The sequence below is a fragment of the Leucopleurus acutus genome (genome assembly GCF_964270905.1).
Source record: "Leucopleurus acutus genome assembly, chromosome: 1".
NCBI lineage: Eukaryota > Metazoa > Chordata > Mammalia > Artiodactyla > Delphinidae > Leucopleurus > Leucopleurus acutus.
In genome coordinates, this window is record NC_139142.1 from 135,264,268 (window position 1) to 135,281,659 (window position 17,392).

At 43.3% G+C, this 17,392-nt stretch overlaps 1 protein-coding gene across 1 annotated transcript in view; it reads left to right on the plus strand.

Moving 5' to 3' along the window:
• MAP2K1 (mitogen-activated protein kinase kinase 1) overlaps window positions 1-17,392 on the plus strand; it is a 79,535-nt gene that overhangs the window by 42,537 nt on the left and 19,606 nt on the right. Inside the window, exons 4-5 of the mRNA XM_082853905.1 lie at window positions 1,054-1,131; window positions 1,708-1,759. Coding sequence (XP_082710031.1) covers window positions 1,054-1,131; window positions 1,708-1,759 — 130 coding nt within the window. The remainder of the gene's footprint in view (window positions 1-1,053; window positions 1,132-1,707; window positions 1,760-17,392) is intronic.

Genomic DNA, 17,392 nt, shown 5'->3' on the forward strand with positions numbered 1-17,392 from the left:
TTCATACGCCTACAGTGAATGAACCGCATGTCATCCCAGGAGTACTAAGCAATTTAATGCTTCTCTGCTTTTGATCTTGTTGAGATACCCTGTTCTTGGGAATTCCCTGGCACTCCAGTGGTTAGGAGCGTGCTTCCGCTCTGTTCTGTTGTCCCCTTGCCCCTCTCCTTTTCCAGGTATGGAAATCATGCTCATTCTTTGAGTAAGATTTCATCTCAAATGCTATCTTCTAAGTGAAGGCAGAATTCTCCCTTCTTCTGAGTGTGTGTGTAGCACTTTTACTATACATTTATTCTGTTTTGTTATATTTTATTAAGTCGTATATTTCTCCTACTAGTTTGTAAATTTATTGAGGACAAGAGCTAGGTCTTTTTTGTATCTTTATTCCCCATAGAACCTAACACAGTGCATGGCATCTTGTAGGATTTGTGGAATGAATGATTGCTTTCTATGACATTTTGCTTTGGATTTTATTAAATATAATTTGTTAGGATAATGCCAAATGCAAGTTGTGACTTACACAATGGTGACAAACTGGCAAACATTTATTGAGCACTTACTATGGGCTAGACATTGTTCTAAGGGCTTTATATATATATGAGCTTGTTTAATACTTATAATAGCCCTATGAATAATAATAGCCTTATAATTATTATCATCCACATTTTACAAGTGGAGTAACTTGTTCAATGTCCACTAGATAGAAAGAGTTGGGATGCAAATTTAGACAGTTTGCCACTAGAGCCTGCACTCCTAACTGCTACTCTGTTCTGTCAGTTCAGTAGAATTAGTAATTTGACCATTGAATTAGTAATTTTTGACCACTAAATTAGTAATTTATTTAATGATTATTCATAGGATTTGAGTTGTTAGTTGTTTGGCAGCTCCCACAATGTTTTGCATTCATGTCTTACCTGATATCTGGAACAAACTGAAGGGTCCCCTTATAGGAAGATTTTGTCATGTGTGAGATTTACTTTCCTGCTGAAGTTTAACACTTGAAAGAATAGTTAGAAACATTGTCACTAAATGGGCTGGTATTCTTGTTTTTAGGATGGGGGTTCCTTGGATCAAGTCCTGAAGAAAGCTGGAAGAATTCCTGAACAAATTTTAGGAAAAGTTAGCATTGCTGTGAGTATATTGAGAAGTTTTTCTTCCAGGTTCCCTCACTGATAAGTTGAGTTGGTAGGAAAGGGACAAGGAGGAAGGTAGGAAGTCAACAAAGGGAAGGTTTGTAAGAAATGTTAGGTTTTTCACCAGAATTTTCTCTATCTAGATTCTAGATACAATCTCTCCCCCACCCCCCGCTGTTTCTCGCTAAAACTAGCAAAGTAGATTTCTGTATTTCTGTCTTCAAAAATAGGACAGGGTATCCAAAAGAATTCCCGTTTGTGGCATCAGAAAGCCTCTTTTTTAGATTGCAGATTTGGAAATAAATGAATTCAAGCAAAGTGTTTTTTTTTTTTACAGTTGTCTAAACTTGCAATAATCAATTTTGCTTAAAAATCATACTCTGTATATCATGTAAAAAGATGGTTTCTTGATAAGACAGGTTAAAAAATCAAAAGAGAGAAGAAAAATAAGGGAAGAAGGCAAATTTGTGATGTTAGATGAAATATTTCCTAGATCATTTTAAAATAGAAAGGTTGAGTATTTTCTAAACACCACTATTTCAGTTTCCATCTTTTTACATTTCCTTTCCCCTAGGTAATAAAAGGCCTGACATACCTGAGGGAGAAGCACAAGATTATGCACAGAGGTAAGAATTTATTTGCTAGTTGTTACGTTTTGGATTTTTGCTGAAGTCTAAAAGTTGTTGCAGCCTCTTCTGTGTTTTGTTTTGGTATAAAAGCCATTTGCTAGTATTTTTGATTTTTACTACCACTCTTTGACTATTTAGTTTGATATCTGGAGCAGCAAGAACCATCCTCTTTTTAGTATGTGGTATACCTCTTACCCGAGGCTGTGACAGACCTAGTCACCCAGTATGCACAGACCAGATGCCCAGCTAGAACTTAGTTACCTAACCCCCAGTGTCCCTGGCTGCCCACTGGACTAGACTGTGCGTAGGCCCAAAGCCATGACTAACTGGTTATGAGTTTGACTCTAAAAGAAACTCTGGGTTCTTTTAATAAAGGTACACATACACTTATCATATAACCATACCACTCTTAGATATTTATTCAAGATACATGAAAACATATGTCCATACAGACTCATATACACATGCTTAAAGCAGCTATATTCATAGTAGAAATAAGTAAAATGTTCTTCAACAGGCAAAGAGACAAACAAATTACAATATATCCATACAAGAGAGTATTATTCAGCAATAAAAATAACAGGCTATTGACACATGTAGTTTTGATGAATATCAAAAACACTTCTGCTGGATGAAAGAAGCCTGACCGAAAACAGTACAAACTGTTTCTATGTATATAAAATTATAGAGAAAACAACACAGATCTATAGGGACAGAAAGTAGATCAGTGGTTACCTGAGGGTTTAGGGAGAGATTAACATCAGTGAGGCATGACGGAACTTTCTGGGGTGATGAAATGTTATATCTAGATTGTGGTGGTAGATACGTGGCTATATGCGTTTATCAAAAGTCAAACTTTCCGCTAAAGTGGTTGCATTTTACAGTATATAAGTTATACCTCAATAAAGTTTATTTTTTTAAAAAAGATGAAGAAGCCAAAGGAAAGACAGATGGAAAAACACAGTGCTCTCGGCCATGTCCCTTTAGCTACAGTGTGCTAATAGTGACAGGTCTAGGGAGGGATGGTAGAGGAAGAGAGGGGTGGACTGGTGAAATTGACTGGCCAGCTTATGAGCCACTATATATTAGGTAATACATTCTAAATTTTAGAATAGGTATTGTTTTTTTAATTAAATTTTTAAACTTGTAAAATATACATAACATAAGATTTATCATTTTAACCATTTAAAAATGTACAGTTCAAGTAAAATTTAAAAAAAAGAAATAAAATATGAAGTTCAGTGGCATTAAGTGCATTCACATTGTTATGCAACCACAACCACCATCAGTATTCTTAAGATGTCAGTTTTGCTTTATTTGATCTGTAGATTCAAAGCCATCCCACTGAAAATCCCAGTAGCCTTCGTAGAGTTGACAAATTTTGTCTAAAGTTTATAGGGAAATGCAAAGAACCTAGAATAGACCAAACAACTTTAAAAAGGAAAAACGAAGTTGGGGGACTTAGACTACCTGACTTCAAGGTTTATTAGAAAGCTACAGTAATCAGTAGAGTGTTGCACTCGTGTGAAGCTAAGCATAATAGATCAAATAGAACATAATGAAGAGTTCAGAAACAGGCACATACATAAAGAGTCAATTGAGTTTTGGCAAAGATTCCAAAGTAGTTCAATAGGGGAAGAAGAATCTATTCAACAAATGATGCTGAACAATTGGATATCCATATGCACAAAAATGAACCTCTACCATTACCTCACTCTATATACAAAAATTAACTCTCAGTGGATCAACTTCTAAAACTTCTAAAAGAAAACATAGGAGACTATCTTAGTGACTGTGTTTTAGCAAGGAGTTTTAAAATGGGACATAAAAAGCACAAACTATAGGACTTCCCTGGTGGCGCAGTGGTTAAGAATCCACCTGCCAGTGCAGGGGACACGGGTTCGAGCCCTGGTCTTGGAAGGTCCCACATGCTGGGGAGCAACTAAGCCCGTGCGCCACAACTACTGAGCCTGCGCTCTGGAGCCGGTGCTCCGCAACAAGAGAAGCCACCGCAATGAAGAGTAGCACTCGCCGCAACTAGAGAAAGCCCGCCTGCAGCAACAAAGACCCAATGCAGCCAAAAATAAATAAAAATAAAATAAATTAATTTTTAAAAAAAACCAATGAAGTTTTAAAAAAAAGCACAAACGATAAAGGAAAAACCAATAAACTGAGCTTCATCTAAATTAATAACATTTGCTTTTCCAAAGACACTGTGACAAAAATGAAAAGGCAAGCCATGGACTAAGAGAAAATATAGGCAAAACATATATCCATCAAAGGACTTTATCTAGAATATATAAAGACCTCTGATAACCTAATAATAAAAAGATAAACAATGCAATTTTAAGAAAATGGGTAAAAATATATATGCTGTCTACAAGAGACCCACTTCAGACCAAGGGACACATACAGACAGAAAGTGAGGGGATGGTAAAAGATATTCCATGCAAATGGAAATCAAAAGAAACCTGGAGAACAGTATGGAGGTTCCTTAAAAAACTAAAAATAGAATTACCGTATGACCCAGCAATCCCACTACTGGGCATACACCCTGAGAAAACCATAATTCAAAAAGATACATGCACCCCAATGTTTGCTGCAGCACTATTTACAATAGCCAGGTCATGGAAGCAACCTCAATGTCCATCGACAGAGGAATGGATAAAGAAGATGTGGTACATATATATAATGGAATATTACTCAGCCATAAAAAGGAACAAAATTGGGTCATTTGTAGAGATGTGGATGGATCTAGAGACTGTCATACAGAGTGAAGTAAGTCAGAAAGAGAAAAACAAATATCGTATATTAACACATATATGTGGAACCTGGAAAAATGGTACAGATGAACTAGTTTGCAGGGCAGAAATAGACACACAGATGTAGAGACACAGAAATAGAGACACCAAGGGGGGAAAGTGGCGGGGGGGGTGGTGGTGTGATGAACTGGGAGATTGGGATTGACATGTATACACTAATAAAATAGATAACAAATAAGAGCCTGCTATATAAAAAATAAATAAAATTCAAAAAAAAAAAAGACAAGAAATAACAAATGTTGGAGAGGTTGTTGAGAAAAGGGAACCCTTGTGAAGTGTTGGTAGGAATGGAAATTGGTGTAGTCACTATGGAAAAGAGTATAGCATTTCCTCAGAAAATTAAGAGTGGAACTACCATATGGCCCAGCAATCCCACTTCTGGTATTGGGGTATATCCCACTTCTGAAGAAAAGGAAAACACTAATTTGAAAAGATATATGCACCCCTATGCTCACGGCAGTACTATTTACAATAGCCAAGATAGGGAAGCAGCCCATTGTCCAATGACAGATGACTGGATAAAGAAACTGTGATACAGATACACAATGGAATATTATTCAGCCAAATAAAAAATGAAATCTTGCCATGTGATAACATGAAAGGACCTTGAGGGCATTATGCTAAGTGAAATAACTCAGACAGAGAAAGACAAATACTGCATGATCTCCCTTACATGTGGAATCTTTTTCTTTTTTGCTTTACACGGGCCTCTCACCTGTTGCGGCCTCTCCCGTTGCGGAGCACAGGCTCCAGACGCGCAGGCCCAGCGGCCATGGCTCATGGGCCCAGCCACTCCGCAGCATGTGGGATCTTCCCGGACCGGGGCACGAACCTGTGTCGCCTGCGTCGGCAGGCGGACTCTCAACCATTGCGCCACTAGGGAAGCCCCATGTGGAATCTTTTAAAAAAGAAAAATCCCAGCTCATAGAACAGACTGGCGGATGCCAGAGGCAGGAGGTGTTTGGGGTGAAATGCCTAAAGGTGAAAAGGTACAAACTTTCAGCTATAAATAAGTCATGAGATGTCAGAAACAGCATGCTGACCATAGATAATAATACTATATCGAATACGTTAAAGTTGGTAAGAGAGTCGACCTTAAAAATTCTCATGAAAGAAAAAAAAATGTACTTATATGTGGTGACAGATCTCATTTAGACTTATTGTGGTGATTATTTCACAATACATACAAATAACGAATCCTTATGTTGCACAGCTCAAACTACCATAATGTTATATGTCAACAATAGCTGAAGAAAAAATAAACTACGATATCCTTGGAACAATAAAGTATCAGAACTAGTTGTGACTTCTGAAAAAAAACGGGTAAAAGATTTGAACAGACACTTTACTAAAAAAGATGTGCAAATGGCAAATAAGCACATGAGAAGATATTCAACATCATTAGGGAAATGTAAGTTAAAGCCACAATGAGTTACTGCTACACACCCACTAGAATGTCTGTAGAGAGTAACTCTGTTATTGAGGACATGGAACCACAGGAACTCTCAGTCACTGCTGATAGGAATGTGAAACGGTGCAGTTGTGCCGGAAAACAGCTTATCAGTTTCATAAAATATTAAGCATGTATCTATGATACATTCAACCATTTCACTCCTAGGATTTTCCCTAAAGAAAAGAAGAAAGCATAGGTCCAATCAGGCCCTTGTACCTGAATGTTCATAGTAGTTTTATTTGTAATCGCTGAAAACTAGACACAACCCAAATGTCCATCAACAGTTGAATGCATAAACAAATTGTGGTATATCCATACAATAGTATACTGCTTAGCAATAAAAAGAATAAACCATTGATAACTTGCAGCAGTATGGATGAATCTTAAAAGAGTGATGCTGCATGAAAGAGACAAAGAGCTGTGTCAAGTACTGTGTGAATCTATTTACATAATTCTAGAAATTGCAGACTAATCTGTAATGACAAAATACAAATCAGTGGTTGCCTGGAGAATGAAGGAAGGGGAGGAAGGGAAGAATTGCAAAGGAGCATGAGGAAACTTTGGGGGGTGATATGTTTATAATCTTGATTGTGGGCATGGTCATATATGTACTCATCCAGTGATACACTTTAAGTATATGGAGTTTATTGTATGAAAATTATACACCAATAAAGCTGTAAAAAAGCAAGAAGCAAAAAAAAAAAAAAAAAAGAGAAGTCAAGTTGTTGAAAATCAGTGATAAAGAGAGATTCTTAAACACAGCCAGGGAAAGGGACAGTCACTTTGGGAAACAGTTTGGTAGTTTCTTTTAAAATTAAACCGTACAACCCACCAACTCCATTTCTCAGTATTGACCTAAGAAAAATGAAAACATTTGTCCGCACGAAGACTTGTGCACAAATGTCATAAGCATCTTTATTCATGATAGCCCCAAACTAGAAACAACCAAAATATTTCACCAGCTGAGCAAGTAAACAAATTTTAATATATTCAAACAGCGGAATACAGCTCGACAATAAAAAGGAACAAATTGTTGATACACACAACTTGGACAAATCTCAAAAACATTATGCTGAGTGAAAGAAGCCTTATAGAAAATAGTCCACACTGCGTGGTTCTACTAGAACTGTCAGATTTAATCCACAGTAACACAGTAATAAAGTAGATCAGTGGTTGCCTGGGGATCTGAGGGGCTGGAGTGAGGGTAAACTTCAAAGCGGCATGACAGAACACTCTGGAGTAATCAAAATATTAAATTTTGACTTGGTGGTGGGTTCACAGGTGTATACGTTTTTTCAAAATGCATCCAACTATACACTTAAAATGCAAAACTGTAGAAAACCTTCTGCTTTCTAACTGCACTGGCTACATTTTGTCTTCTTTCCACTGACAATTAAGAAAGTGTCAGTAGGAGGTATGGTATGGCTTGAGGCGGGGAGCAGTTTTCCAGCAGTTTATGGACCTTAATCTGTGTTTTTTTAAAGACCTCTGTGTTTTATGTTAGAATATTTTAGTGTGTCAATTTCTAGGAAATAGGAGTAGCTGAGAAGAGAGGAGGAATCAACATTTCTTGAGCGTGGGGCTGTGTTCTGGGGCTGCGAATAATATGTGTAATCTCACTTAGAGGGACCCATGAGGTCAGTGTTGTAGAAGGATCTGGTGGAGTAAAGGTGTTCCATTCCATTCCATCTATAAAATGGAATCCTCTTGCCTGCTCCTAGGTTGCTGTGAGGATTAATGAAATTACATATGGAAAGCATCTGGCAAGGTGTTTTGCATATAGAAGGGCCTAACAAATGCTAATTGCCCTTCTTATTCCTTTATATAAATTGTGAGGAAACTGAGATCCAGTGAGATTGAATTCCTTTTTTGAGCTGCACCTTTGCTCCTATTATTGCCTTTCCTGGCAATGCGGATTTTCTAATCCCCACCCCACCCCCTCACACTCATAACTTTGTTAGACTAAGTCTGCTCATCCTTTTTTTTTTTAATATATCAATATATCATGTCTATGTTTTTTTTATTGAAGTATAGTTGATTTACAATGTTGTGTTAATTTCTGCTACACAACAAAGTGATTCAGTTATACGTATATATGCATTCTTTTTTTTCATATTCTTTTCCATTATGGTTTATCACAGGATATTGAATGTAGTTCCCTGTGCTATACAGTAGGACTTTGTTGTTTATCCATTCTATATGCTAATCCTTTTTTAAGTATTATGGCACAGAGGCTTGGGAGTCAGCCAGTTAAAGTTGAAATCCTAACTCCCTTACAGATAGGGTGTATAAACTCTCTGAGTTATTTATTCATCTGTAAAATGAGGATAATTCATGCCAAAGAGCGATAATTGCAAATTATATACTTATATAGTCGTGAAAATTAGTCAAAGTCGTTAATGAATGATAGCTAATTGTAATAATGTTACTGTTTAGCTCAAACATCTCTTCTTACAAGAAGCTTTCCCATGAACCAGCCCCTTCCCTAAGTGGATTAAGTGTTCTGCCTCTGTATTCCTTTGACACAGTGTCCATCCCTTTCTCGTAAAAAATAATGATCATTGTTTACTGAGGACCTGTTATGTGCCAAGTGCTGTATTAGGTGCTTTATGCAACTTATCTCACTTATTATTCCAAACAACCTTCTGAAATAGGTGTTTTTCCTGTTTTATAGATGTAGAAACCAAAGCTCAGAGAGTTTATATGTCTCTCTCGCTAGTCTGTGAATTTCTTCAAATCAGGGAACACGTCGAATTCATCTTTGTATCCCTAGTCCCCAACATGATAGCAGACTAGCTCCTCCTGAAAGGTCTGTTAAATGGGTGGGTGTGTGACTGACTTGTGCCAGAACACACAGGAATCAACAGTGAAGCTGGGCTAAGAACCCACGTCTTCTGCTTTTAACCCAGTCATGAATCTAGTCCTGGTTTTTTCTCTACCATGTGCCTAGTATGTGCCATGCTCTGCGTTGCTGATGGAGGGCTCACTTTATTTTTGTTGCAAAGAGAGGAAGGTTTCAGCTCATTCCTGGAATAACCAGCTTGCTTTCCCCTTCCGCCTGGTGCTGCTGCTCCCACTCTCCCAGGAATTTCTTTTCTGGCTCCACCAGTTATTGCTGTTTGGCATGCAGAGCTGCTTTGTGAGCCAGACGGGTCTCTGGACAGATGTCTTGGTGGAGGGTTCACTCCCTGCCCAGCCGAGAAGGGGGAGTCGCTAGAAGGACTTCTGCTCCAGTGAGCAGTGTGTGTGCAGGCAGCCCTGGCCTGGCCGCTCAGCTTTTCAGCCTCCTGCTGTTTGTGGGTCTTCTCCAGAAAGAATCCTGAAAGAATTCACTGGAAGGCCTGGCCTGGAAATGGTACTCTTACACAACTCGATTCCTTAGCCAGAAACACAATGAGTGAACGATTCCTGGAAGCTGAGTTAGGGTGAGAATGAGAGAGAGAGACTCTCTGCCTCTGTCTTTAGGCTTTCTCACTGCCAGTAAGTTCCTCCTCTGCTCTAAATATATTCTTTCCTGATGAAATTTAAACTCCGTTTCTTCTCATTCTGTCCTTGAGGAAAAAAGGGGAAGAATAAAGAGGCTTTTTCTCTGCTTCATGTTTTTTAAAATTCTTTACTTGTTGATACTGACTTGGTGGGGATAGCTCAGTGATTATTTCAGTTAGTTTTTGCTGTGTAATAAATCACACCAACACTTAGTAGTTTTAAAACAACAACAGCTTATTACCTTGTACAGTTCTGTGGGATGGCAGGGCCTTCTTCCCCATGTTTTCAGTCATCCTCTGGGAGGCTAAACCCTTGGCTTCTTCCCATGACGGTCTTAGGGTTTCAGTAGCAAGTATTGGTAACCCCAATACTCAAGCACCATTTAAGCATGTGCTTGTGTCAGGTTTTTTTGTAATGTCTTATTGGCTAAAGCAAGTCACGTGGCCAAGCCAAGATTCAGAAAGTAGAGGGATGCACTTTATCTCTTGTTGGGAGGAGCTACAAAATATTGTGGCCAGTTTTTTCACTCTGTCACAGTGATAGAAGTTCAGGGTTCTAATGCTGACTGTGCTACTTACTGTGTAACCTTGGGCAAGTAATTTAACTTCTCCAAACCTCAGAAAAGTGGAGAAAATAGAGCCTACTTAAAGGTTGTGAGGATTGAGATAATGCCTGCAAAGCACTTAGAATAGTGCTTGACACATGGTAGACACTTAATGTATGTTAGCTGCTGCTTAGCAGATGAATCAGTAGGTTTTTATGATTGCCAACAACAGAAACCAGCCTAACTTGGTTTAGGCTTCTCAAAACATATTCACTGGAAGGATCCTGGAAAAGTATAGAGAAGCCTTTGAAAAGCTGAACCCCCAGACTGTGTTGGGATAGGGACCAGGGAGGGCTGCTCTGGTTTGGGTGGCTGGGTCACTCAGGCAGAAAAGCAGCTGCCGGAGTCCACGGCTCCCGCAGGGCTGCTGCTGCTGGGCCAGCGGGCCCTTCTTCGCCTCACTGCGGGGGGGCTGCAGGCTGAGTCACCTCCCACAGGGGGCCACTGTGACTGCCCCTAAGCGTACGCTCCCATGACAGTCATGCAACTATCAAGCGACCATCCCTTCCTACTGAGTGTGCGTACGGGTTGGCACATCCGTGGGCAAAGGTGACAGGATTTTAAATTATTAGGTTGAAAGTGATGTCTAGGTGTGCCCTGTTCTAAGTAAAACTAATGTACAAAAGTAACTTTTAGCACAAGTTGCCCTAGGGGCACTTGTTTGCTTTTTCAAAACATTCACTAGAGGATTTTTCAAATCCAATTTCTCACAGACTCTTCAAGAAGGCAAGCAAATTATATCAGTTTGATTCAAACTTTTTTTTTAGGGGGTGGGAATATGTCAGTGATACAAAATTAGGCATACCTGCACTTACAGATTACTTTTTAAGTGAGAGGAAGTACAATAATGGTATTTGGGGGGTGAACAACTGTTTTCAGGTACCGTTTAGGTCCTGTTTTTCCAGCTAGGTCGTAGCCTCTTGAAAGTTTTTCAGTTTCCTTTCTCCGACCAGGTGAGCGTGTCCTGGTGCTAGTGAGCTGCACTGATGTGAGTGTGCCTGTGGCTGCCTTTCCTATGTTTCTGATGTGTCCATGCTGTACGGGAACCCAGAGATCAGGAGGTTCTCACTCTGGTTCCTGAAGTGCTTGGTCTCTGCCATCGCGGAACAGGACTTCTTGGGCAGGACAAGTAGAGGCAGTATTCCCCGTGTCTGAAGTTGTGGCCAGCTATTCTGGATTTCATCCACGGTGAAGCGGTCCACTGTGATCTGCCTTGGTGTCGGGCGGACATTGTATTCTGTTTCCTCCGGGTGTACGAAGGGCGCAGCCATCTGTGCGGCTCAGCCTGGTGTGTGTGGCTTATGGGCTGTTGGTCGGGAGGTGGGGATTAGATCTGTGGTCCCTCTGGGAGTGTACGTTTTCTCTGAAATCTCTGGGTGACATTCTGGTGGATAGTCGTGGGTAGGTACACACACATGTTCCTCTGTGTTTACTTGCCCTTCTCGTAGACGTTTCCCCCATCAAAGAAAAGTTAATTCGTATTGTAAAATATTCACTGAATACCTACCAAGTGCAAGGTACTGGGTGAATCACTGCAGAGGGCATAAAGATGGCTCATAAATGACTTGTGCCCTCTGGGGGCTTAGAGTCTAACAGGGGAAAAGAGACATATCTGTAAGTGATGTTAATGCGTGGTGGAGCGCAGCCAGTGTCATTGTTCTGTGCATGAATCGCCATGCTGCCAACTGTCAAATAGAATCTGATGTGATATAATTAGTCAGGATTCTTTGGCTGTGTCAGGCACCTAACTCAAGATTACTTAATCAAAAGAGGGAGTGCATTGGCTTGAGTTACCAGGAGGTCCAAAGGCAGGGATGAATATGGGGTTGAAATGATAGCCTCAGGACTCTGGTCACCTCTTGGCTTTACTCCTCCTTACGTGGGCTTTCTTTTCAGTCAGATTCTCTCCACTGGGGGCAGCACGGACCTCACTAGCCCGATACTTCTAGTCCTTAGTGCTCCGTATCCCAGAGAAAGCTCCGCCCAGCCTCCTCAGCATCTAGGTCAGCGCTTGAATCACTCTTTGGCTCTGCTTGGAGACCCTGCCCGGTCCTGGACCATTTGTTGTGTCCAGGGGACTAGAGTAGTGTGGTGGGCCATCCTGAGTTACGAAACCACCTCTGGGGCAGGATTGATGGGGTCCCTTCATTGGCACCCTAGCAGGAACACTTGATATTGTGGAGGAGCATATCCCAAATGAAAAAGAGGAGTTCTATAACTAGACGATGGGAGGAACAGATTCTGAAAGCAAGCAAATTATGGTGAAAAAAGTTGTCCCACTATAGATAATATTAAGCATTGGGTCAGAAAGATAGAAAACTGCTAACACAGGATCAAAACAATAATTAAGCATTTAAGGCAGGGGTGGGCAAAATGGGCAGCGCACAGCCTGCTGGCTATTTTTGTATGGCCTGCAAGCTAAGATTTGTTTTTCAGAATTTTGTGACACATGATAATTATGTGAAATTCAAATTTCGGTGTCCATCAAGACGTTTTATTGGAACACAGCCAGGCTTATTTTAAGTGTTGTCTGTGGCTGCTTTTGTGCTGTAATGGCAGAGTTGAATAGTTGCTTGTGAAAGAGATTGTGTGGCCCTCAAAGCCTTAAAATATTTGCTCTCTGGTCCTTTTACAGAAAAAGCTTCCTGACCACTGAGTTAAGGGGAAGAAGAATCCCCCAACTGAGAAAGCTTTAGAATTTAAGCACAAAAGTCAGCTGTGAGTTGATTAACTTGAGGTGCTTCATGAAAACGGTGTATGACGTGGGTAGGAGAGAGGGTATTTCCCCGAGCCTGGAGCTCTGAGAGGGCTTAGCTCCAAAGGTTTCTGTGTAGTCTTTCCACTTACTGTGGCAGGAGGTCAGAGGTCTAGTTCAACCAGAGCTGACCTAAGCAGTTAGGCTATGAGTTAAGGTGTGTATGGGGGGCTCAGATGCAGCTGTGCTTCATGCCGTGTAAAGCAGTGATTTGCATTGCCAGCCCACCATGCTTCTTAGCCTCCTGTCATTATCAAGATCTTGTTTTGGGACTTCCCTCGTGCTCCAGTGGGTAAGACTCCATGCTCCCAATGCAGGGGGCCCGGGTTTGATCCCTGGTCAGGGAACTAGATCCCGCATGCATGCTGCAACTAACAGTTTGCATTGCCGCAACTAACAGTCCTCATGCCCCAACTAAGAAGCCTGCATGTTACAACTAAGAAGTCCACGTGCCACAATTAAGAGTCCACGTGCCGCAACTAAAAAAGATTCCCTCATGCCGCAACTGAAAGATCCCAGGTGCCGCAACTAAGACTCGGTGCAGCCAAAATAAATAAATAAACAAACAAACAAACAAAAAATCTGGTTTTGATTAAGACCCTGAAGAAGCATTACGTGATTTAGATCAGTGCAGAGTTCATACAACTTAGCTGGTGAATAATTTCTGCCTTGAAGTTGCTGGCAGATGAAGAGCAGTAGATGCTGAGAACAGTGTTAAATTAAGTCTCAGCTTATTTTTCTCTAACTTCTGTCAGATGAAGCAGTGTGTAATCTCCCTGATCTTTATGCCCAGCACTGAATTAGTGGCCTGGGCTGCAGTGTACCGAGAAAGCTGGCCTGAGGGGACGCCCAGCCAGACTGTGACTGGAGCAAGCTGCGATGGTTCTCTGCAGAGCTAGAGTCGTTTGTACCTCGGGGCCTTCCGGCTCCGAGGACCCTCCAAAAGAGTTCCTAATTGCCCGGGATGAAGAGTTTTGTGAAAACAGGGAGCTCTCAGGTCAGGATGAGATTTAAGCCCTCTGCAGAGACTATGAGAGTGTTTTTGGATCCTAGGCCTGGGGACAGCTGGGAGTCTCCAAGGCACTTCGAGGGACCCCAGCAACAGCCTCCAGAGGAACAGGGTCCTCACAACAGTCAGGATTTCAACCTCTAAAGTCTTCTTCTCCCTGCATTCAGACTTGCCATTGGCGCCGATAGGCAAGATTTGAAGTGGCCCAAGTTTGTTTTTGTTTTGTTGTTTTACAAGCTGTTGGTGGCAGACGCGCATGTAATGAGTTTCTGAGTGGCTGCTTCAGTGACCCTTGCAACACACTGTCCTCCCTGCCAGAGCTTTCCTGGCGTCCTGCCAGCCAGGCTTCCCTGAGGAGAGTCAGGGTGGCCCCTGAGGCTGCGCACAGGGCTCTGTCCTGAGCACAGTCCCTGCCCGTGTGTGGCAGGGGAGTGTCATCTGAGCCTCAACCCATAGGTTGCCCGTGGTGTCCAGCGGGTGGCCTTGGCTACACGTCTGCTTCCTTTGCCCGCCACTCTCATCGCCCAGCCGTGTGGTGACAGCCTCAAGCGGGCAGTGAATTTACAGGGAGAACAGATTTGTTTGGACTCTGTCTAGACTGCCCCACCTTACAGATGGAGAGAAACAGAGAGTGGCTGATTGATAGCTGGAATCCAGTATGTGGTCTCTGGTTAGAAATGTGAGTCATGGGGCTTCCCTGGTGGCGCAGTGGTTGAGAGTCCGCCTGCCGATGCAGGGGACACGGGTTCGTGCCCTGGTCCAGGAAGATCCCACATGCCGCGGAGCGGCTGGGCCTGTGAGCCATGGCCGCTGAGCCTGCGCGTCCGGAGCCTGTGCTCCGCAGCGGGAGAGGCCACGACAGTGAGAGACCCGCGTACTGCAAAAAAAAAAAAATGTGAGTCATGTTCTCTAGAATTACCTCAGTGCTAGACCCACAGCAATGGATTATGCCTCCAGACAAGTTTGTTTCTTAGCATCTCAAGTGAGGCAGATGGGACGCTGGAGGAGAGAAAGCGCTTCCTCAGATCCCTTTCGGGAAGCATCGTGGAGGAGGTGGTATTTGGGCTGAGCTCTGAAGCATAGGGAGAAGTTACGCAAGTGACAGTGTCAGAGAAAGGAATTCCAGGTAGAGGGAAACACATGAGTCATGATGACACACAGGCAGGGAAACATAGATATATGTCCTTGCAGGAAATAGCAGGTTGTTTGGGGTGTTTAGAACAAAGGATTCCTGGTGGTAATTGGTGGGAGTTAAGTGAGAATTAGTTGAAGCGATTGAGGAGGGTCTTCCCCGCCATGCGCAGGGACTGGATTTTAGCCTGGACAGTGGGGAGCTGAGGGGCACTCCTGCACAGGGAAGGGAGGTGGGAGGCAAGCTGTCCTTGGAGGGGGAGGCCTCTGGCTGCTGCAGCTAAGGTGAGGCGAGAGGGGAGAGGGGTCAGTTAGGTGGCTATTGACATGGTTCCGGAAGAAAGAACGTGGGTCTGAGTCAGGGTTAGTCACCGAGTGGAGGGTGAAGAGGACACAGGTTGGGAGAGATTATCCTGCAAAGCCCCTGAGAGCAGAGGCCAGGTGCTGGTATGGACGGATGGGGAAGGCAAGGGAAGGAAGCCACAAGATTTGCCCCGTGGCCCTCCCCAAGGCGGGTGGTGGAAGGGACCCAAGGCCTAAGGCTGTGCCTCTTCGCTCTAGGAAAGACCTGCTACCCTAGGCTGAGAGGTGATCCCGGCAGAGCTGTGTCCTGTTCCTTCTCACATCACAAAGCCTCATTTCGAAGGGAAACTCGGGGCTGGGGGTACTGCCACTCTCCCCAGTTACAGATAACTTCCTGAGGAGGACTGTGGGCCCAGGAGAGCCGGTTTGACTTGGAAGTCTGGTGACCTGGTGACCAAAGAAGGGGCAGATTTTGTTAACCACTGCCCTAGCAAGGCGGAGCCCAGCTCACCATGCCCAACGCTACAGAGTGACAACATAGTCTATTGGAGCGTCTCAGCTTGAGGGTGGGAACCAGCATTAGGCTTAACAGCACCGAGTTAATTAGAAACAAACATGGTGGGATTTGCTTTTTCCATTTGGAAACAACATGTTTCAAAATTTATTATTGGAGGTGCCTGCCGCCTTGTGAAGTGTGCGCGGTGCTGTCATTGGCTGGTAGTGGCAGGCAGTGAGTCCTCAGAAAGCTGCTACCCGCCAAGTGGCCTCAGAGCCACTACTTCCCTTTCCCTTTAGCGTCCTGGCTGCGGACAGAACCTCATGGAAGGTTCCCTCAGGCTCGGCCATTGGCTCCCTGAGTGATCCTGTCAGAATCCCTCATCACTTCTGAGCCTTACCTTCATTCATTTAGTGGTAATCTTGCTTCCTTCTCCATCTCCTGGAACTGTCCTCAGGACCAGATGAAGAGGAAACTCGTGGACCATGTGTGTGTAACAGAGTCAAGTCTGTGGCATTTAAAAGCACATTGAGGGGCTTCCCTGGTGGTGCAGTGGTTGAGAGTCCGCCTGCTGATGCAGGGGACACGGGTTCATGCCCCGGTCCGGGAGGATCCCACATGCCGCGGAGCGGCTGGGCCCATGAGCCATGGCCGCTGAGCCTGCGCGTCCGGAGCCTGTGCTCCGCAACGGGAGAGGCCACAACAGTGAGAGGCCCACGTACCACAAAAACAAATAAACAAACAAACAAAATTTATGAATGAATTGACATAAGGTCTGGAATTTGCCTTAAAATATTTGTTCCCTCCCACCCCACGAAGGAAAATCTGAGCGTTTTGATTGAAACAAGACTGGCAATGCGTAGATAATTGTTGAAGCTGATGTTGGGTACATGGTTACACTCTCTCTACTTTTGTGAATGTTTGGATTTTTTAAGAGGAAAAAATGTGACTAAAAGAAGGTGGCAAACCTACTGACATGATAAGTGACATACATGGTAAGAGCTCCAGGGAGAAGGGAGCCTGGTGGGTGTAGAGGGGTCAGGCGAGGCTTCCCGGAGGAGGTGGAAGCCTTTGGGTGAGGATTCTTTGTTACAAGTAACAGAAACCAACTTGAGTCAGTGTAAACAGAACAGAGGACTTCCTTATAAGGATCTGGGGGCCCGTGGGCAGCCCAAGGGCCAGATGTTGCCAGTGCTCAGGAAGGGACGGGGCAGGGATGGAAGACCACTGGGATCCCAGGCCACCTGTCTCTGTGTTGGGCCGCCTTGTCCTTCATGCTCTGAAGCTTGGCTTTCTCTGCTTTGTCCAGGGGCAGGAGGAAGGGCTCCCACCCCCACCGCAGCTCCCAGCGAGCATCACATCCATCCCAGATACAGCCCAGGCCCAAGTCCCTGAGTATTCTAGCAAAACGTACCTGGAGCAAATAGTTGGTGGAGCTCCCTCCTGTAGGTGAAGGGAGGTAATGAAGGGGTTACTTTTGAGGTAACCCTTTCTCCCCCCTCCCCTCCAACAAACAAAAAAGACTAGAAGGATGGTAGAATAAATATGAATACAGAAGGCATCTGGATTAG